This window comes from Terrapene carolina, unplaced genomic scaffold, assembly GCF_002925995.2.
Source record: "Terrapene carolina triunguis isolate 2854851 unplaced genomic scaffold, T_m_triunguis-2.0 Scaffold58, whole genome shotgun sequence".
NCBI lineage: Eukaryota > Metazoa > Chordata > Testudines > Emydidae > Terrapene > Terrapene triunguis.
Genome location: NW_020664409.1, coordinates 20,420,759 through 20,444,504, shown reverse-complemented (window position 1 = coordinate 20,444,504; position 23,746 = coordinate 20,420,759). Strand labels below are relative to the sequence as shown.

Genomic DNA, 23,746 nt, shown 5'->3' with positions numbered 1-23,746 from the left:
TGGGACTTAGGAGTCTCAATCATATAGATATTTCTGAAAATTTTACCCATCATCTAAATAATTCTATGAGCAGGGGTTATCTTGGGAGCCTGAATTATTCAGGTTGGTGTCCAACTAGACATAAAACATGTAAAAGGAAATGTGCACATTTCTAAAATTTCACAATTTCATCATTTTTAACAGCTCAGTGGTGTTAATTTCATAATTAATTAATAGATTTAAAATAAAATTTCTCAGAACATGGAGAGAGTCATCTTGCTACCCGATGATCATTAAAGACGGGAGCTAACAATTAGATTTAATTGGAGAACCAAGGTGTTTGCAACTAATTGTAGCCCTGGTATAAACAAATACGACTCCATTGAATTCAGTGGAAGCATTTAAAGCCTGGGTTTCCTCTCACTTATACCTGTGTAACTCAGTGAGGTACATGGTAACTCTGCTGGTGTCAATCAGTGTCACTCCTTGGACTTCAGTGAAGCATCGCCACATGACAATCACTTAGCCTAATGAGTTAAATGGAACTTCAGGGGTGTAAAGTAGATATGAGAAATAATCTGCCTCATGGTTTCCAGAAGTTTTAAGACTATAAGTAATCTTCACCCTAGGATCTGTTATTTGAAACAGTTTCTTTTCATAGCTCAGCCCAGACCTTTCCCCAAATCCCAAGTTCCCTGCCTGACAATCTTTCAAGCACAACCTAACATACACTTATAGCTCCCTCCTCTCCCCCTCTCAGCAACAAACCCTCCAGACGTTCCTTCACACCTCCAACTACTAGCGGACAAAATGCGCTCTGCTGGGCAGGAGAGAAAGGAATAGCCAAGAGGAACAGAAAGTGGGAAGTTATGATGGAGGCCTTGGCAGGATGCAGATTAGTTATTGTCTTTAAAACACATCAGCATTTTTTTAAGAATAAAGAAAGCTAAAGGAAATATTTCAGTAAAGCATCTCAATTCCCTGCTATACTATCTACCCAAAGCACCTTAAAGTGGGAGTTCAATCCACTTTCTATTTTTCATGAACGAGGAAGATGGCTGTCTCTGCAGGGTGAAGTGCTGCCAGAATAGGCCACTTTCAGATACTATTTTACTTTGGAGGACTCAGTTTTTCAAGAGACATGTATTTAAGTTTAAAAGGTTTCATAATGCCATCAATTACAGGACTTCTCCTTTAAACGTCTCTGTCCTTGTGTACAACATACATGAATACAACTAGCCATAGCACATTTAATGTGTCATTGAAGAAAAGCCATTTTTCCCCTTTGTTAAAAGCTTCTATCAGTATAATTCCAGTTTTCTGCTAAGAGTTCCCTTAATTAAAGATTAACAAATTAAATATCTCTTTTGTTTAATGAAAATATGCTTTATCCTGTAAGCTTTATTTATTTAAGTAATGTTTCTGGAGCCTGGGGTTGTTTGGTTATTTTTAAATAAGTAATGCTGTAACAGCCTTCAATAAATTCCATAATCTGGCTGCTGTTTGGGGTTTGTTGTTATCTTTGTGGGACATTGATTTTTTTAAAACTGTTTTAAGCTGTAGAGAGAAATCACACTTATTTCAATCATTATTTTCAGTGTTTATCATTGCTATTTTACTGTTCAAAAGAGATTGCAAAGTTTAGTTGCATACTTTTGCCCTAGAGGAAATAAGCACCTGTAAAAGGCATTGCATTTCTTACATTTGCTAAGGATGTAATTTGGTCCTATTATGTGAAATTCTGAGCTTGATTATCTAAGTCATAAATAGTGCCCTATGAGCTGTCTCATTTCAGAGTGGGTACCTAGAACACTAATTTAAAACAATGCACATTTTGCCACAGACAGTCCCTCAAGCCACACTCATACATTTTAAGAGGTTTTAAATCCCACTCCCCTAACTGCTGTGCTTAGACTCTTCACCTACAGTGATTGCCATTAAAAAAAATCAGCACTGGCCAACAGTTACTCCACAGTGGTAGCAAAGTTTTTCCCTATATTTAGAAAAGAAACTGTCTGTTGGCAATGTTGATGTATTAATGACAACTTCTGCAAACACGTGTGTGTGTGTGTGTGTGTGTGTGTGTGTGTGTGCGTGCGTCCGTCCGTCCAAGCCAGGCTCTTTAGTCTTAAGAGATTTTTGTAACTTACTGATTTTGCTGCCAGTTTAGGATATTGACAAGGTTGTATTTTTAATGGTGTCATCTGGGGTTCAGCTGCTGTTCACTGATATAGCTTTATGATAATGGTACAAAATTAAGCTGTTGCTTGGTCTGTTTATTGGAAAGGATTAATATATTACTTTTATTATGCTATGTGTGATGTGTTGATACAATTTTCCCTGTATACTGTCTTCGTAGAAGCAAAACATCTGTGGAATTTGAATTAAAATAGATTAAACAAAATGCCAAGATGTGCAGTATAGATTTTTTCCCCTAAAATCTGGAAAATGTTCAATTATTTTGAAAAACAAATGTACACAGAAATGTTATAATGGCCTCAGATACCATGTCAAGGAAATATCAAGGACACTTACAAGAAACAAACCAAAATAAACTGATCCTATAGCTATTCAAGTTAAAAAAAATCCCCCACCTTTTCACCCTCGGTAAAAACAACTCTTTAGACTAGTATGGATGCACTACGAGCGAAAACTCTGCTTCTAAAAAAACAGGGGAGCACTACCAACTTTGTGGTTATTATATCTTGAGGCATCCGGAGCTCTGACTGGGAAACATAAATCTAGTGGAATTCATTATATTAACAGCTTGGCATTTGAGTATAAATGGGATCACCAGATCTAGGTTAGAGAAAAGGCCGCTGATACAGGGTTCTACTTGTAATACTGTGCACAATTTGCAATGATCTGGTATGACGTGATAACTCAGGTAAAAAAAAAAAAAATACCCAACTTATTAATAGTACCTTTCTGTGTATCCTCATCAATATGATGCAGTTTCATCGTTCATGTGCTAACATTTCCTAAATCCTTCAGTCAGTGGAAAAAAATAAAAGTACCCCTTATGATGTGTATAGGTATTTGTTGAGTAGTACACAGATCCAAAAGAAAGAGCGAGAGATGTTTTCTAATGGTGTTTGACATGGTAAACAATGAAGCTCTTCAATGCTAGGTTTGAAGGAATTTTTAGTCTTACAACACTTCAATTTAGCTGAAGTGTAGGCTAGCTGCACAATGCTGTGATCCTCCCCAATAGCTTGGGACACCCATGTCCACATAATGACCAGAAGAATCTAGACCACTGTTTTCTTATTCACATGAAAATAGCCTTCTGTCGGCAGAGGCTAACTATAATGTGCTTTTAGCTTTCAGGCTGCTGTCAATGCTCTTTCCCTGCCAAACTCAATGGAACTGGTAACTAATGCTTAGGAAGAATGATGTTAACTTTTTTCCCCTTTCCAGAAATATTCAAGTTCAATACCACTTTCACTAATGTTTAAAGAGAAAGGGAGCACCAGGCCAAGCAGACGTGACTAATCAGCCTGACATACAGTATACGGTATGTTGAGGCACTATAGTATGCAGCTGTATGTGACTATTAGTCTTCATGATAGCACTCACTTACCTGGATTCCTCCTTCATGTTAAAGTGGCTGTCCTGCGCACGCCTAGAGACATTCCACTAAAAGCACTTGTGTAAAGGGCCAACAGGATGCGTAGACCCTAATTCTCAGGTCTGCCTTCTGGTTTTGTTTGTTTCTTTCTTTCTATTATTGTACGTTTTCTTCTGCAGGTTCCTGCAGAATATATACACATATATGTATGTGTATGTATACATATCATTTTGTAAGTGTTCTTAATCATGCTTTTTTCTTCTGCTTTGCCTCATTTATTCCTGTATCCTCCTTGTTCTCATTTATTTTTTGTGCAACCAAACCTTATAATAAATTATTATTAAATATAACTTGTCAGTGACTGAGTCTTTGTGTTTTGTTTTCACCTGAGTGTGTTGCTGGGCCTCAGGGCCAGATTTCTTTCTTTTTCTCAACCATAAGGACCGGAGTGACTGCTAGAACATCTTGTGTGGCCATTGAGGGGGGGGATGGTGAGCTCCTATGAACCCTTCTTATTCTGGGCAAGAGGAAACCTGATGTATTTGATCTTGTCACTTCACATGCAGGTATTATGTTACCGTGGGCAAAAACAGTTTCATTCTGCTGCCACTCTCTAAAGCACCCAATATAAAGTGCCACTGCAGATGTTAAATACCTGGATCTAGACAGAAAATAACACATTTTCCCTCTGCTTCACTCATTCATATAAACTTTCAGGCTCAAATTCAGACCTGGTGTAGGCAGATGCAGTTCCAGTGCCATGGGAGGTACACGAGCTCTGAATTTGGCCTCTTAATTTATTCCCTCCCTCCCTGCCAAAATGATTGTTTAAAATGTAGATAAAGGCTCAGAAGATGTAAATTATAGACAAACAAATAATCTCTTGCTGCACTGATAAATCAAAGTCACTTAGCTGATGGAGACTAAAAAAAATAAAGGTCAGTCTGGTACAAAGAAAATAAAGCCTATGATCCAAAGCCTGTACTTCTACGTTGGTTACTTTATTCAGACATGAGAAGGAAACTCATGCTCTTGTCTTAGGTTTGCGTGAGAAGTCTCTGTAGTTGATATAAATCTCGTCCATCTCCCCAGATACTGATGCTACTCCTCTTCTGTTGTTTGGTGTGCCCCGAAAGTTGGATCTTCCATAACTGTTACCGGGCTAGAAGAACATAAAGCCATTAAAAAATGTCAACAATGAACTGCAAATCAGTGGTTCATTAGATAGCCACACTTTATTTAATCAAGGGAGATGCTCACAATTGAGCTAAAGCTCAAGAGCTCCTGTTGGTGTTGGACTCTGGATGCCCTCGGAATAACAGTAATAGGAATGTCAGAAAAATGAAGAAAAGCTGTTTGGGCCCAGATCTCATTTACAGCACTAGAAGATAATGCAGTAGTGAAGGTAAGGTTGGAGAGAACAGAGATGGGAGGAGGAACCTGGAACAAGTTGGTACTTTTAGTATTCTGAACATTTCAAACAGTTCCAGAGTTTTCTCAAAACATCTAGGATAGGGCTGACAAGCAATTAAAAAAAAAATCACATGGTTAAAAAAATTAGAGTATTAGAATACCATTTATTTAAATATTTTTGATGTTTTCCACCTTTTCAAATATATTGATTTCAATTTCAACAGTGTACAGTGTTCACTTTATTTTTTATTAATTTTTGCACTGTAAAACTAAAAACTGTATTTTTCAATTCACTTACTATAAGTACTGTACTGCAATCTCTTTATCATGAAAGTTGAACTTACAAATGTAGAATTATGCACAAAAAATAACTGCATTCAAAAATAAAACAAATGTCAAACTTTAGAGCCTATAAGTCCACTCAGAGCCTATAAGTCCACTTTTTGTTCAGCCAATCGCTCAGACAAACAAGTTTGTTTACATGTGCAGGAGACAATGCTGCCCACTTCTTGTTTACAATGTCACCTAAAAGTGAAAACAAGCATTCTCATGGCACTGTTGTAGCCGGCATTGCAAGATATTTATGTGCCAGATACGCTAAAGATTCGTTACAGCCCCCGCTCCCCTGCCGCCTGGGGCTGAAGCCCTTGGGCTTCGACTTTGGCTTCTCTCTGGCATGGGGCTGTGGGGCTTGAACAGGCTCAGGCTTCGGTCTCCTCTCCTGGATTTATGTAGTAATTTTTGTTGTCAGAAGGGGGTTGCAGTGCAATGAAGTTTGAGAACCCCTGCTTTAGATCTCTGAGACGAGCTGCTTCTATAATTCAAACTGTGTTCTCAGAAGCTATCTTATATTGCCTCTGTTACTGTAGTATATGAGTACCTCACAGTCATTCGAGTATTTATGCTCACAACACTTCTGTGAGTTGCTATTATCTTTAAACTTCTTTGGTGTCTTGCAGGCCACAAAGATAGGGACATCAGTATTTGTATTATTATTAAACTAAACGTAACTGATTAAAAGGCAGGTAGAGTTGCTCTTTGTATATAAGCCAGTAAATCATTCAAATGTATCCAGCTAAACAGGGTGCCCAGATATCTGGGTTCACAGATTGTCCTGATTGCAAAGTTGTTCTGGCTGAAACAGGATGAAGACTGACAGGGTGCTCCCACAGTGGTTCCATCTCCTCATCTGCTGCACCATTACATGAGAGATGGAGTGGAGAGCAGGGTTAGAAGGGAAGGGATGAAGGATGGCAATGAACAATGAAAGAGGTGAAAGGAGAAGTATGTTTTATTATCCCCTCCTAGCTGGCAAGCAGTGCCAATACACATGCCCTTCCTTCTTCAAGGCAAATCATCTCCATTCCTTCCCTCCTAGCCACCAAACACACTTTCAGTAGGGCTGTCGATTAAGCACAGTTAACTCACGCGATTAACTCAAAAAATTAATCGCAATTAATCAGTTTTAATTGCACTGTTAAACAATAGAATACCAGTTGAAATGTGCAATATTTTGGATATTTTTCTACATTTTCATATATATTGTATTCTGTGTTGTAATTGAAATCAGTGTATACTATTTTTATTACAAATATTTTCAATGTAAAAATTACAAACAAAAGAAATAGTATTCTTCAATTCATCTCATACAAGTACTGTAGTGCAATCTCTTTGTCGTGGGAGTGCAACTTACAAATGTAGATTTTGTTTGTTAAATAACTGCACTCAGAAACAAAACAAGGTAAAACTTCAGAGCCTACAAGTCCACTCAGTCCTACTTCTTGTTCAGCCAATCGCTAAGACAAACACGTTTGTTTACATTTACAGGAGATAATGCTGCCCTCTTCTAGTTTACAATATCACCAGAAAGTGAGAACTGACGTTTGCATGGCACTTTTGTAGCCGGCATTGCAAGGTATTTACTTGCCAGTTATGCGAAATATTCATATGCCCCTTCATGCTTTGGACACCATTCTGGGAGGGCATGCTTCCATCCTGCTGATGCTCGTTAAAAAAATAATGCATTAATTAAATTTATGACTGATTGTATGCCCCCTGCTGTATTTTACCTGCATTCTGTCATATATTTCATGTTATAGCAGTCTCGGATGATGACCCCAGCATGTTCATTTTAAGAACACTTTCACTACAGATTTCATAAAACACAAAGAAGGTACCGATGTGAGAGTTCTAAAGATAGCTACAGCACTCGATCCAAGATTTAAGACTCTGAAGTGCCTTCCAAAACTGGAGAGGTATGGAGTATGCTTTCAGAAGTCTTAAAAGAGCAACACTCCAATGCGGAAACTACAGAACTCGAACCACCAAAAAAGAAAATCAACCTTCTACTCATAGCATCTGATTCAGATAATGAAAATTAACATGCATTGGTCCGCACTGCTTTGGATTGTTATCAAGCAGATTCCATCATAAGCATGGACGCATGTCCTCTGTAATGGTGGTTGAAGCATGAAGGGACATATGAATCTTTAGCACATCTGGCACATAAATATCTTGCGACTCTGGCTACAACAGTGCCATGAGAATGCCTGTTCTCACTTTCAGGTGACATTGTAAACAAGAAGCAGGCAGCATCATCTCCTGCAAATGTAAACAAACTTGTTTGACTGAGCGATTGGCTTTACAAGAAGTAGGACTGAGCCCTTTCAGGCTCTAAAATTTTACATTGTTTTATTTTTGAATGCAGGGGTTTTTTTGGACATAATTCTACATTTGTAAGTTCAACTTTCATGACAAAGCGATTGCGCTACAGTACTTGTATTAGGTGAACTGAAAAATACTATCTCTTGTTTTCTTACATTACAAATACTTGTAATCAAAAATAAATATAAAGTGAGCATTGTATACTTTGTATTCTGTGTTGTAATTGAAATCAATATATCTGAAAATGTAGAGACCATCCAAAAATATTTAAATAAATAGCATTTTATTATTGTTGAACAGTGTGCTTAATTGCGATAATTTTTTTTAATTGCTTGACAGCCCTACTTTCAGCCCTTCTCCCCTCCCCAAACTTGACACTTCTCTCCAGCTGCCAAAATCCCCTCTCAAAGTCTCTGACTATCGTTAGAAATGCAGCCCAAGATTTCATCGGAAAAGTCTGATCACCCTGCAAACCAGAATCACATAATTTTGCCCAGAAATAGCAATCGCTACTGCAATTCCTCCCTTCGTGAGAGAATAAAGGGCCAGATTCTCACCCAGTGTAGGCCCACTGCCTTCAATGGAACTCCTCAGATTTACACCAACTGAGGATCTGGTCCAGAGTGTTTAAGTGGTAATCGGTAAAAAAAAAAAATGAGCCAAGGTAGTTGCTATGTCTCACTCATTTCCAAAATAAAAATAAACCAAAAAAACCAACAACTTTTGTCACAAATACAAATACACTTCATTATAGGATCAAGTAGCAGGGGAAACTAGGCTGCTATTCAAATCATAGTTCTCAAATAATTTCAAATGGGCTATAGTAGATAGACGAAAACAACTGCACGATTCATCCAGTCTTAAAAAACCTGCGATTCCTCATGCATTAATTGCTTTATGAACTAGGTTGTTCCTAAAGTGGGAATGGGTCCCACTAGGGCTTCTTAGCACAGAAAAAGGGAAGATTTCTGAGTGCAGGGATTTCCCTGAGGTCTGTACTCCCATTACAGCCTGCTTCACTCTTCTTCTGATCAATATAAGACAGAAGGGAGGCAGCGAAGACTAGGAGTACAGATGGAGTTTTAAATAAATCTCTACCATGCAACTAATAGTGGCTTCATGTACAAGCTGGTGACTGGGAGGAGCAGGAAGAGACTCCCACACTCACTGAGAAAGGTTACATAGTGTTCAGCGGGAAAGATGGCAAAGGTGGCCTCAGGAGCCAGGACTGAGGGTCAATGAAGAGGAAAGGCAGAAGCAGAATTAATGTGGCACCCTTCCCTCATCTTAGCATTCTTAGGGCTCTATAAAGATGTATATTATATTAATTATATTTTTATTATATAGTATCATATCAGAAGGAACACAAATAAGTATTAGTGTTTGGGTCCCACCTCTAAAGAACAAAAAAGAGGGAAACCTCTGAAAATTGGGTATCTGCCCTACAAAATTAGAGTAGGTGAACTCACATCTCACCCCCAAACATAGCACCTAAGTTCTCCTGTTACACTTCTCCCATGGCAGAAGTCCTGCATACATATGCAAAATGCTTAGGTATTACTTTTAAGACAAACTGAAGATGTATCAAATAATAGAATGAACCAAGGTTACCTTTAGTTTCCAAAATTAAACATGCATGCAGCATATGGAGGAATGATGGGGTTAGCTTTCAAGCCCAAAGGCAAATTCTTTGCAATCATATCTAACATCTTATATCACAGAAGAATCACTGCCAAAATAGTAAGCACTTTGATGTTTAATACTGTCAAAGTCCTTAACAAATATTAACTAACCCTTGCAGCACTCCTCTTAAGCTAGCAATCCATTTTTATTCAAAGAGAAACAGAAATTCAGAAAGATATTAAAGCCAAATTTTCACACATGGGAGCTCAAAAATCAGCCCATAAATCCATATTTAGGACAAATACACAGGGCCGGATTTGGAGATTTGCTGAGCATCTGCAACTCCCATTGACTTGAGAATGGTGGCCTGCATGACTAGCCCATAAACAGGATTAGAACTCAGGAATTCCTGGTGCTTGGATCAGTGCTCAGACCACTACACCATGCTGTCTCTTACAAGTGTGAGCATATTTCAGGGAGACAGTGAAAAAAGCACCAGTAGTAAGAGTACAATCTAAAGTGCAAACTGCAGAAAGTACTGTTTTTACGTTGTCACGTTTAAATTAGTCAGAAAAGAAAGACAAAGAAAAAAATTCTGCAAAAAGCAAGTAGTTCTTTGGCCAGTCTTACCCGGGTCTGAGTAGAGTACAGGGCTTTCGACAGGGCCTTCATGATCCTTCTCCTTTTCTTTCTGGTGACACACATTCATTAGGAATGTTACAGTGGAAATGCACATTTACATAGTTTAGCAGATTAATTCTAGCACCATAGATCTGTACGATAATATCAGTACAAAAATAATAACCAAAAAAAGGCTTAAAAGGCCATCTAGCATCTTGGGATTTTGTTTCCCAGGGAGAACTAGAAATGAGAGAGATAATGGAGGGCTGGGTTTACCTTCTTACTCAAACCAAAAGAAAGAACAAACTCCAATCAGCCTCTCCTCTGGGTATCTAGGCAGCTTAGTGTTTCTGCGTCTGAGTTATAGACTATAACCTACTTGACTTTGTCTCGTATAGTGCTGAGCACAAAGTTGGGACATAAATAATACATTTTAAAAACCAACCCCGTTTCAGGTGAATGTAAAGACATATTTGCCAATTAGCTAAAATGACCTTTTTTCTAAAAATTCTTTTTATTGGGGGGGGGAAGAGGCCACGAGATGTCTCATTATTTTGTTGCTGTTGTTTCTGCCACTTCAACAAAAAACAAAGACATAAAATCTAGGTTCAACATCTTTTAGTCATTTGGTAGGAGATGCAGTAAACTTGGGGGAAGGGGGGGGAAGGCATTCAAGTGGGAAATAAATTCAGAACTTAATCCCTTAGCATGTAATCACAGAGCATGCCAGTTGTGGTTTATGTCATGAAAGCATTTCATAGGCGCATGAAGATTAGAACGTGTTGAAATTTTTCAGAATTTGAAATTCAAACTTAAATCTTGAAACATTCACAATGTTTTCTACCAGCTATAGCATCAGAATATTTCAAGTGTTGACATTTCAAATTTCCAGTAAAAGGGGTAAATTTTAAAAAATTGCTACATTTCCACACCCCATTTTAAAAAGCCAATTCTAAAGAGGATGTTAGAGTATTAGCAGTTATGTCAATGGAAGGCTATCCAATATGAGGTCCTTGAGACTTTAGAGCTACTCGGTGTCGTTAAGGAATTGGATCTGTTATTCTGCTTACTTTTTACGATAAACAACGGTGACGCTGATGATCAGTATGGTGACCAGTAGTAATAATGAGGCAGCAGCCCCTCCAGCAATGAGCAAAATATGCCAGTGATGATCCAAAGTTGCTAGAAGATAATAATAAAGATTATCAATAGTTTGAAGAGGCAGGAATTCTTCACGTTCCACTAAGGTTCAAATCAACAGTTATATGGATAAAAACATATTCAGTGAAAGCTAATGGGGAAAATGAGACTGGCCCTCCCTCCCGCCCCTCAGGACCCAAGAGCAATTCTTCACTGTCACCTTTGTTTCTGGGGCTCTCAGCAGAGTTTACATTGATATCACAAAAGGCGAGAGACCACAATACAGAGATAGGGACTAAACAATGCATCACATAGCTTATTTTTTTCCCCACTGAGGAAACCAGAGTCTGATATCACGGACAAGATCTCTTCAGGAAGAAATAATAAAAATACTACATGCTAGTTTGTGTAAAAGTTATTGCAGAACCAGATATGGCCTATGATTTTACTCTACAGAGGTTATCCTAAACAAATAGTCCAACAGTCTCTCAAAACTCAGCCTCCTGGGCCTCATGACTGAGAACAACCAATAGCTTTGTCATCTCTTCAGAGACCCCAAAAAGGTTGCCACAGTCAACATTACATTGTCAACATTTGCCAACAGATACTACTACACAATCATGCCAGTTATTTCCTATGCTAACTATAGGGGAAACTGTTTTAACAAGCATTTCCACAAAAATGTGTCCCCTTAACCTATGGTAGATCCCATGTCCTGGGGCTTTTGTTTGAAAAAAGGTTGGAGAACCTATTCATCTGTTCTACTATTTAAACAAAGACACTTTCTGAGAACCATAACCAAGGCGAGAAGCACTTAACAATCAAAGTTATGTTAGACTTCACTTTCCTTGAAATGTTTAGATTTTATTTCTGAAAATCTTACTGGGCCAGACCCAAACTGTAGCCAAGGAGCACTCAAATGGCCAAGATGGTTATAAGACACATATGTACTCCCCCAATCCTGGGACCGCCCTGCACACAATTTATTTATATAGTTCCCGTCATCTGAGCACCACAAATGAGAATATATTCTCACAACACTCCTGACAGGTAAGAAGTGATTATCCCAATTTTACAGATGGGAAAATTGAAGTACGGAGGGGAAGTGACTTGCCCAGGGCCTCCCAAAAACTCTGTGGCAGACTCAAATCTCTTGAGTCTCAGCCCAGTGTTTCAGGGGGGAGGGATAGCTCAGTGGTTTGAGCATTGGCCTGCTAACCACAGGGTTGTGAGTTCAATCCTTGAGGGGGCCATTTAGGGATCTGGGGCAAAAAAATTAGTTGGGGATTGGTCCTGCTTTGAGCAGGGGGTTGGACTAGATGACCTCCTGAGGTCCCTTCCAACCCTGATATTCTATGATACAACTATCCCTCTTCAGTACTGTTTACTACACACACAGTAGTTATACTGAATAGATTTTCTCACACTCTTGATACTTTTTTCCCTGCTTCTTTTAATCAAAATCAGTATGTTAAACCACAGAACTTCTAATCAGCCTTTGTGCAACCCACCACAATGCGCTGCTTCCTCCTCCTATGAGCAGGGGCTAGGGGCACACCCAGATAACACAAGCTGTTAACAGCAGCATATGCATTAGCCAGATGGTTTCACCTCCTATGCTGCAGGGTCCACAGTGTGACAGCCAGTGTGTGAACAGACATACCACCGAGTGGTGGGAGGGATTCTGTCCAGCTATATGCAGAGGAAAAAAATGCTCCCTTATACATTCTTCTGCTTTTTTTGCCTCTGTGCACATAGAGCATAGAATCTAGGCCAAAGTAAACAGGATGCAAAACCAAATAACCTTATTGTTTTCAAATTCTGATGTGACACAGAAATGAAAGTAGCAAACAGTAAGGAAGACATGGGCTGAGAAAGAATAATCTCTGATTTGTTAAAAATGAGGACTATATATTTTATTATACAGACTATATTAGCTATATGATACTATATATCAGCAGTTCTCAAACACTGATCCAGGAAACCATGGTTGGTCACATAGTGCTGTGTCTCCTCCTGGTTTCCATCTGTTAAAATGTATTAAAAGACAGCTGAAGTGCTTTCCTAATATTCTTTCCATGTAAGCAATATTTGTAATTGCCACAGAGATACTAATTAATTGAAAATGGGAGGAGAGCGGACCATGAGAAAAACTATTAAGGTCTGGTCCATGTTACTGAAGATCTTGAGAACCCTTGCCATACATCACTACTATTGCTGAGCTCTGTGACTTTATCCTCACGCACAATTATTTCAAATTTGGTGACAATATATACCTCCAGACCTGTGGCACCACTTTGGGCACCCGCATGGCCCCACAATATGCCAACATTTTTATGGCTGACCTGGAACAACGCTTCCTCAGCTCTCGTCCACTCACGCCCCTTCTCTACCTACGCTACATTGATGACATCTTCATCATCTGGACCCATGGGAAGGAGACCCTGGAAGAATTCCACCATGATTTCAACAGCTTCCACCCCACCATCAACCTCAGCCTGGACCAATCTACACGGGAGGTCCACTTCCTAGACACCACCATACAAATAAGCAATGGCCACGTTAACACCACCCTATACCGAAAACCCACCGACCGCTACGCCTACCTTCATGCCTCCAGCTTCCACCCCGGACACACCACACAATCCATCGTCTACAGCCAAGCACTGAGGTACAATCGCATCTGCTCCAACCCTTCAGACAGAGACCAACACCTACAAGATCTTCACCAAGCATTCTCAAAACTACGATACCCACACAAGGAAATAAAGAAACAAATCAACAGAGCCAGACGTGTACCCAGAAGCCTCCTGCTACAAGACAGGCCCCAAAAAGAAACCAACAGAACTCCACTGGCCATCACCTACAGTCCTCAGCTTAAACCTCTCCAACGCATCATCAGTGATCTACAACCCATCCTGGACAATGATCCCTCACTTTCACAGACCTTGGGAGGCAGGCCAGTCCTCGCCCACAGACAACCCGCCAACCTTAAGCATATTCTCACCAGCAACCACGCACCGCACCATAACAACTCCAACTCAGGAACCAACCCATGCAACAAACCTCGATGCCAACTCTGCCCACATATCTACACCAGCAACACCATCACAGGACCTAACCAGATCAGCTACAACATCACCGGCTCATTCACCTGCACGTCCACCAATGTTATATATGCCATCATATGCCAGCAATGCCCCTCTGCTATGTACATTGGCCAAACTGGACAGTCAGTACGCAAGAGGACAAATGGACACAAGTCAGATATCAGGAATGGCAATATACAAAAACCTGTAGGAGAACACTTCAACCTCCCTGGCCACACAATAGCAGATGTAAAGGTAGCCATCTTACAGCAAAAAAACTTCAGGACCAGACTCCAAAGAGAAACTGCTGAGCTCCAGTTCATTTGCAAATTTGACACCATCAGATCAGGATTAAACAAAGACTGTGAATGGCTATCTAACTACAGAAGCAGTTTCTCCTCCCTTGGTGTTCACACCTCAACTACTAGCAGAGCACCTCACCCTCCCTGATTGAACTAACCTCGTTATCTCCATAGTGATTTATACCTGCCTCTGGAGATTTCCATTACTTGCATCTGAAGAAGTGAGGTTCTTACCCACAAAAGCTTATGCTCCCAATACTTCTGTTAGTCTTAAAGGTGCCACAGGACCCTCTGTTGCTTTTTACAGATTCAGACTAACACGGCTACCCCTCTGATACATCACTACTATTTATTATTTGAATTACTAGAGCCTAGATTACTAAACCAGACCGGGTCTACAGACCCTACAGACACAAAGAGACAATCCCTGCCCCAAAGAGTTTACAGTTTAAACAGGCAAGAAACAGACTAGTACGTGGGGAGGGCAAGGTAGCAATAACAGGAGTATGTTTAACCAAGGACTAGCTAAATGCACGGTTTATGTGAAACAAGCCAATCAGTAGCAGTCATCACAAATCGCCACCTGCTTAACCCATTACGAGATAGCTGTGTTCTGGGGGCATCATAGCAGAGGTGAATCCTTAGGAGGACAAAGGAAGTGGACAGTGGTTAACTATGAACAGAGGCCGTAACTTGTTCACTAGCTTCTCTTCAATGCTGATGTGCACACAGGAAACTGCAGGGCAAATGCTAACCACAGAAAGACCCCATGCTTTAATTTCAATATTGTTCTACTGGAAAGAAAGAAAATTCAAATGTTTATATTGCTGAAGGGACAAGGGACATTACAGCATTCTGACAGACTGTAAGAGCTGAAGACTTTCATACTGTAAACACATAGAAAAGCCTGTGGCCTTGTGTTTTGAGCCTGATTGCAGTTGTCATATGCCTATGACAAAGGAGAAGAGAAAGACGTGTTTCCTTCCAAGATATTATACAGCATTAGTCAGTCTCTATATCATAAGGATTTTCTGCTTAGGCAACTGCAGAAACAAACAAACAGATTGCCCTGTATGGAGCAAGTTCAAACATGTTCATATATTAGCTGCTTTGCTAAAATAGAGCATTTCATTATTATCTGTGCCAGAACATCAGATGCTAAATCCCCTCAAACTTCAGGAAAGGGTTGGTCTGCATCAAGCTCAACACTGCTGGTGGATTCCAACCAGAAAACGCCCCTCAAAAATGTAGGGGAGTTTTGGCTCCAGGGTTATCAGGCTGGGCTCATCTCTGATTTATGACAGTTTGAACATGGTGATTACCAGCTACCTAGTTAAATCTGGGTAAGAAAATTCTACAGATTCTGCTTTAGAAGCAAAAATAATACCCAGAAGCCCTTTTCGCCTTTTCTCAGTTGAAGTGAATTATGCCCTCCTGCTGCTTTTGTTTTCATAAATATACCAAACCCTACTGTAACTACTGACCTTTCAAGATTTCACAGAAACAATATCTACATGTCAGAGACTTGTCTCTTTAATGCCTATCTTCTGATGAAAGGAGCTAGGCTGATGGGAGAGTATTACATCTGTTCAAAAGGCCAGGCCCATTTTCCTTAAGTGTTGGACGAAAAACAGTTTTGTAGTATTGACATTTTCTTCACGGGATTTTGAAAATTTCATGGGTGAAGTCTTTCAACCTTCAACACACTAACTGTTGTTTTGAGAAGGAAACACTGATGGGCTAGACAGTTACAGTGCATTGTGACCAAATGAGAGGTTTTTATTGCACTGTAAGGAGGTTGTTGTAGCTTGTTATATGCCTTGCTGGAATGGTACATATAATATGCTAACTACACACTGCTGGAACAGCTCAGTGTGCAAATGAGGGAAAGAAAGCAACACATGCATGTTAATGCTTAGGCAAAGGGGCTTTGTTAACTCCTAAAAGTCCTACAAGCACACTTATTTCATCTAGGAATCTAAGGTGAGGGAAAAGAACTAATTCCATCAGTTCCTATCTCTTCACTCCAGTCTTCCTACAATAGTCTTCACAAACACACGCGCCTCTCGCTGCCTGCTGCAGAAGGCAAACTCCTAATACCATCTGCCCACATCATACCAGAAGAGCCACAAGGGCCCACACTGACTGGACAATGTGCATCTTGCTTCCCACCCATCTAACATTCCCCAGCAGCCACTTTTGGCTGCATTTTGATTTTATCCTGTCCCTGAGCTATTGTTGCCACAGTGACTGTCTGAAACTCCCTTCCACCCTTCCCTGCTGCCTCCAGAATGAGGCAGAGGGCAGGATCTAGCAACAACCAAGGAGGCAGAATGAGGCAGGGCAAGGGAAGGGAGGTGTGTTCCTATGTAAGGTAGACAATGTGGGAAGGACTGGCTGTGCTCAAGGGCCCTGATCCAACCCATTGTCTCCCTGGTTTTCCCGTCACTGGGCCAGCAACCTGAGCCCCTTGGAGTCCTGACAGCTTAAAATACCACAAGGATGGCCATTACCCAAAGGGTTGTGTTAGAGAGCTTATTCCTTCACTTTCACACTTCCCTGGTCCTTCTTGCATGAACAGAGAGCAACAATACCAGAAGTCCAAAGGTGCAAACAATTCGATGTTTATTGGGCTGAACTTCAAGCAAGCTTAAATCCAAGTTTCTTTTTCCTTATTTTCGAATCCCAACTTACTTCCTGTTTGCCACTAATTTATATAGTAATATTTTTAGCTATACCTTAATCAATCATTCTACTAAAATTTACCTAACCAATCCTAACATATTGTAACATGATTAGCTAACCAATTATATCCCACCACCTTAATTAGTTTACACCCAGCAAAATTAATTATATAGCAGACAGAAACAATTACAGAACCAGACAGAGACCATGCTGATAAACATACAAAACAATACAGAAGTGAGGATTTCACAACTACATCTATACAGACATAAGGGTTTTCCAGCTGTCTCTATTGATAAGTGAGTTCTTACCAGACAGAAAACTATCAAACTAAATTTCCTTTTACATGTTCTAGGCTCTTTCCTTTCTCTGAAGGTGATAGATCGGATCACCTTCCTAACAGCCCCAGATTGCCTTATTTCAATATGACTAAACAGGACCTCAGACTGTCACAGTAAGAAAAGGCCCTTCCACAAATAGACAATGATTTTAATTCTTTCTTTTATACCTCTATAACTAGCTAAGTGATAAGAATACACCTAAATTCTTAAAGTATAGGCCAGACAGGCTTAAATATCTATATCCTAACAGGTTGAAATAGTATTGTTTTCTCAGGTGCCCAGTAGTCTGGAAAGAGCGCTATGGCTATTGACAGCTAATGGAGATGGCAGCTCCTTTCAGTCAAACGTAGAGCTGCTGTCTTTGGAAATGGTGGTCTCTGATTCAAGTACTAGCAATGTAAGTTTCTTAAACTCTCCAACTGGTTTCCCTTTATGCAGATCTGCACCAAAAACTCATTTGGCAAAAGTAGAAATCTTAAAATCAAATAAAACCTTTAGCAGATTGGATAAGAAAAATCTATAGTTTTGCTTTAGATGCAAAAATAATACCTACAAGCCCTTTTGCCTTTTCTCAGTTAAAGAGAATGGTGTGTGTGTGTCATTCATATATAGAGAACAGGAGTACTTGTGGCACCTTAGAGACTAACAAATTTATTAGAGCATAAGCTTTCGTGGGCTACAACCCACTTCTTCGGATGCATATTGAGTGAAACATATCGAGGAGATATATATACACACATACAGAGAGCATGAACAGGTGGGAGTTGTCTTACCAACTCTGAGAGGCCAATTAAGTAAGAGAAAAAAAACTTTTGAAGTGATAATCAAGGTAGCCAAGTACAGACACTCGATATGTTTCACTCAATATACATCCGAAGAAGTGGGTTGTAGCCCACGAAAGCTTATGCTCTAATAAATTTGTTAGTCTCTAAGGTGCCACAAGTACTCCTGTTCTTTTTGCGGATACAGACTAACACGGCTGCTACTCTGAAACCTGTCATATATAGAGAGAGAGAGAGAGAGAGAGAGAGAGAGAGACACACAATTTTGATTTTTTTCCCTCTAGTCCTAATTCAGCTCAAATCACTTTAATTAGTTACAGTAATTTAAGCATTTTTAGATCATGCAGAGTAATTCAGTAAATGCCAAAGTTTAATTAAAGGTTAGAGATTTAAAGGAGATTCCAAAACTAATTTCAGTAAATTCACCTGTCAAGTTATATGTAAAAAGGCAAACAATGCAATTGATACTAAAAGAATTTTCTTTTTACAAAGGAAATTATAAACCAGAGACAGGATAGTCAGTGAATGAATGGTTATTTATGTGTTCAGATGGAAAGTACCTATTAGCTGGATGCAGAGTTGTTATACAAAATTTAGATGTTTGGGCCATAGTCAGCAACAGGTGAATGACATTAACTGCAGCTCTTATTAAAAGCAAGTTCAGATTAATGGAGGTATTAAAAGGATAACTATTGCCAGCATCTAATTTTATGACATGATCATATTTAGCAAGACATCGGGACAACAGGATTTATAGGAGACAGGGAGATTTAATTAGGGACACCAGCTGTCCCATTTTTAAAGGGACAGTCCAGTATTTAAGCCCTCCTGAAGGTATCCTGACATTCTTAAAAATGGACAAATTTTCCCACATTTTCTGTCTCCATCCCCATCAGTACTGGTGGGTCCCTGCTCGCCAGCTGCCTGCCCACCAGCGGTGAGTGGGGGGGGGCGGTCCAGTGGTTGATGGGGGTTGGTGTGCAAGGCTGGTTTTGGGGTGAAGATGCTGGTTGGTCCATTAGCACATCCCCCGCTGCGTGCTGGATCTTGGCCAGCAGGACCCTGCCCCCCATCCTGTTTCCAGACGGCACTGGCTGCATGCTGCAAGTGGCAGGTGAGTGCAGGCAGGTGCCAGGCAGCGACTGGTTACATGTTGCCTCTGCTGCCCACCAATCATCCCTTTACTCCCCCTCTTGCTGTCCTCTCCTTGCTTTGCCCTTTCCCCCCTCCCATCCCCACTGCTCCGCCATATCCCCACTGGCGGTGTGCATCCCACTCCTAGCGCTGTGCAGAAAGCCAGCCCCTGTCCAGAGTCCTCAGCTCACCAACAGCCTGACCGGCAGGCTCCTTCCTTCCCCCACTGCCTCTGGCTGAGCCGATGCCCCAGGAAAGCCCAAGACCCTCCAGTCCGGGGCGCTGGCCAGGAGCAGCCAAGCCCTGCATGTGCCAAAGCCCTGAACAGCACTGGCACAGGGAAGCCTCTCCGCCCCTTGGCTAAGCTCTGGAGTTGGGGGCGGGAAGCGATTTCCAGCCTGTTCGTGCCCCGACCCTGCAGGCTCCACAGCAGCGGCCGGGGCTTAGCACCCTCTTCATCCGCCGCGGCCCCCCCGCCCTGGGTCCTGCCCTCAGGGAACTTGGGTTCATCCCCTAGGCACCCTCACCTGCTGAGTCACCTCTGTGGCAGGGTTTCCTGAAACCCCTGCAGTCAGGTTCCCTGGTGCACAATGCATCTTTAGGGCTTAACCCCTCCTTGCCTGTGCTGTAGCCAGAGGCGGCTGGGTTATGTCGATGGCCAGCAGCAGCCTGGAGGTGTTAGCTGCCTTTCGACACTATGCGGGCAGGAAGGGACAAGCTGCTTCCAGCCTCAGGATGCGGGAGGTGGGGTGAAGAGATGAGCTCTGCAAAGACACAGGCCAGGTCATCCCTTCCCCCCCTTCCTCCTCCTCCGTGGCTGGAAGCAGCTCCCATCCCTTCCCTCCCGCACAGTGCCAAAAGGCGGCTGCTGGCCACATTCTGGTGTGAACCCTGGCAGAAATATGGGGGGGGGCATGTGAACCTATGCCCCCCTCCCCCCTGCGTGTTGCCTCAGGAAGATGCGGCACCAGGTACCAGGAGAGGCGGGTCCATCCCGGGGCCCCAGCTAGGCATGGAGGGTGGAGAGCACTGGGCAGGGAGAGTTGGGTCGGTTGGTCACACCCCACCCCCCGTGTGAGAGGGGTGTACAGGAGTGTGTGGGGCACCACTCTCCAGGTGAACCCTAGCCTTAAAGATAAGAAGGTAAGTAAAAAGAATTCAACTACACAGTATTTCTTTAAAAAACAAACAAACAAAAACAGGGGCTCAGTCAACTTGATCTTAATTTGAATATTTGTACTGCATAGTTCTGATTGATTTAATTCTTTAGCTTAAAATTATTTAGTGCTACAATGACATCTACTGCAAAGATTTGTGAAATTAAACACTAATTCTAACTATTATACTAAACAAAAAACTGGCAGCAACTTTTCCAATTTAAAGATACTTTATGAGCTTTCTAGAATTAAAATAAGGTACTTAACATGAACATCTTACATTCCCTGTATCCTACAATAGATTCATATCATAGCAAATTACCATTCAAAAGGATTGTAGGACGAGGCATAGATTCCATAGCACATTGCTGCTTCAGAAAATAAAACAAGTTTTATTGTAATAAGTTTGGACTTTTAGATTTCACAGTTTCAAAACCAGTACAAGAGTTTTGAAGTCTTTGTGAGATCAATCATCACTGAAACTCAAGTGTGCTGCTGCGGTTAAACCAAGTCACCAGGAGAAGATATGATACACTACACAGGTTACAGCCTGAGAAACATTAAACACATTAAACTTGAAAGATGGAAAATTTTACTTCTAATAATATGTAAATCAGTGCAACAATAAACATGCACTCCAATTATACTATTGTGTTTTGGGGTGGTTTTTTTTTTTTTTTTTTTAAACAGGCACTTATCAAAGTTGAACCTCACTTTAATCCACTTACTGAATATACCTCCAGCAGTGCTCATGGGTAGCTCAAGGTCTCTTAGCCACTCATTACTTCCCCCTTTGTGGTCTTTTTACTATATCCCCCTTTTAACTCTCTCAAAAACCAACTTTAAAACAAAATGTCTAAATATAATATAGCAGATGTACCTTGGTATAATAATAATGACACTCCGACCTTATATAGGCAACATTTTCAAACTTGTATGCCTGGAAGTTTGGCACATAGGGCCAGATGCTAAGCTAGTGTAATTCAGTGCACAACAGACGCACTTCTGGCCCCTAAATCCATATTTAAGCATCTTAAAAACTTGTCTGGTTTTCAGAAAAAGAGAGAAATCCCACAACTACCCATACCTTTTCTGTCTTCCTTTGGTTAGATTAGAAATAAATTGTTATACCACCTTTTGTAAAGATCTCTCTTGGGATGGGCAGACAGAGAAATAAGCAGCACAAAAGTAGTGAACTTTGCCAGCACTTTAAACCTAGGTGGTTAAAAATCTGAAACAGCATCCCTACAAATGACACTTTTCCTGCAGAACAATAGACAGCCTTAGATCACTCCACCACAAACTAGAAATTGAACTTTCTGAGATCTGCTGAACACAGCCAAGATTGCTTGTTTAAAAATAAAATAATGCTATCTATTTAGCCAATATATTCAGCCCTGTGTTCCTATTACTGTCACCCTTCTCTATATTGTATACAGCAAACTAGCTGTCCCTTCACGTCTTTAGTCAGATTGTAAGGGTTTAGGGACAGAGAAAGTCTTATCTGATTGTAGAGCACCCCATTCAACGGGGATTCCAAGTGTTATTGTAACACAAATAAACCAATACATACAACTAATAAGGATAGACTGGGGAAAAATCAAAGTATTAAGTGGGCCGCACTCTCATTCCTGTGAGCAAATGTCAAGGTGTAGCATGCGGACTTCTAATGACAAACGTTGTATGAGCCTCCCGTGGTATATTTTCTTACTTTGCTTGTACTCCTCCTGATTTTGACTAGAAGTGCATGGTGTGATTTCTGTTTGCAGAAAGAGATGAAAAAATGCACATTTAGAAAAGGGGAAACTTTTATTCTCCCACAGTATTTTCTCTCTCATAACCTGAGTATGTCTGTTTCTATGGCTTCAACTCTGCAAATGACTCCCAAATCTATTTCTCTGCCCCCATCCGATGCCCCTCTGTCCAGTTTCTCCGTTTCCAAAATTGTCAGACCTTTTTTCTACAACGGCCAACCATCTTCTCAAACTCAGTCTCTTCAAAACTGTATTTCTAATCTTTCCTCTTAATCCCTCTCCACCACCACTTCTCTATCACTATTTACAATTCTACTATTCTCCACAATTTCCCAGACTCAAAACCTGAGTCATCTTTGACTCTTCCCTCTCCTTACCCTATATCTAGTTCTGGCTTGCAATATTTGTACAGAACCTCTCAAGGTTTTAATCCACTTCCAGATCAGGAAGAAATGGTAAGGAGTTTGATAGGAGATTGAACCTGGACTATTATTTGGCTCTGCAGCCCCAAATGAAAGCCAGGCCAAATGAGGTGACTAAATGGATATGAAAAGGAAATACATAAAATGATATATCAAGTAGTCATGCCTAGAAATGATTTTTTTTTTTTTTTGGCTCATTCAAAACAAGTGCTGAACCAGGCCACAGTAACTAAATTTGACCTTGGTTGGACATTTCATTAATTTCCCCACATCTCTCAGAATGTTAACATAAGAACGGCCATACTGGGTTAGACCAATGGTCCATCTAGCCCAGTATCCTGTCTTCCACCAGTGGCTGGTACCAGTTGCTTCAGAGGGAGAGAAAAGCACACGACAATTTATTGAGTGACTCATCTTCTGTCATACAGTCCTCACATGTGGCAGTCAGAGTCTTAGGACACCCAGAGCATGGGGTTATGTCCCTGACCATCTTGGCTAATAGCCATGGATGGACCTATCCTCCAGGAACATACCTAATTCTTTTTTTGAAGACAGTTATACTTTTGGCCTTCACAACATTCCCTGGCAATGAGTTCCACAGGTTGACTGTGCATAGTGTGAAGTAGTACTTCCTTCTCATTGTTTTAAGCCTGCTGCTTGTTAATTTCATTGGGTGACCCCTGGTTCTTGTGTTATGTGACGGGGTAAATAACACTTCCCTATTCACTTTTTCCACACCATTCATGATTTTATAGATTCAGGATTTTATCATATCTCCTCCCACACCCCACTGTTCTATGCTGAACAGTCCTAGACTTTTTAATCTCTCCTCAGATGGAAGCTGTTCCATACTCTTAATCATTCTTGTTACCCCATCCTGTACTTTTTACAATTCGAATATATCTTTTTTGAGATGGGATAACACACAGTGTTCAAGGTGTGGGGGTACCATGCATTTACATAGTGTCATTATGATATATTCTGTTTTATTATCTATCCCTTTCCTAATGGTTCCTAATATCTTTAGCTTTTTTGACTGCTGCTGTACATTGAGCAGATGTTTCCAGAG

The 23,746-nt window shown here is 40.7% G+C and overlaps 1 protein-coding gene across 1 annotated transcript in view; it reads right to left on the bottom strand.

Annotated features, from left to right (window-relative positions):
* Positions 1-4,574: 4,574 nt before the first annotated feature.
* CD226 (CD226 molecule) overlaps positions 4,575-23,746 on the bottom strand; it is a 40,780-nt gene continuing 21,608 nt past the window's right edge. The window contains exons 4-7 of the mRNA XM_024218557.2: positions 22,213-22,260; positions 10,942-11,053; positions 9,881-9,941; positions 4,575-4,712 (exon numbers count right to left, since the gene is read on the bottom strand). Of these exons, the coding sequence (XP_024074325.2) occupies positions 4,575-4,712; positions 9,881-9,941; positions 10,942-11,053; positions 22,213-22,260 (359 nt within the window). The remainder of the gene's footprint in view (positions 4,713-9,880; positions 9,942-10,941; positions 11,054-22,212; positions 22,261-23,746) is intronic.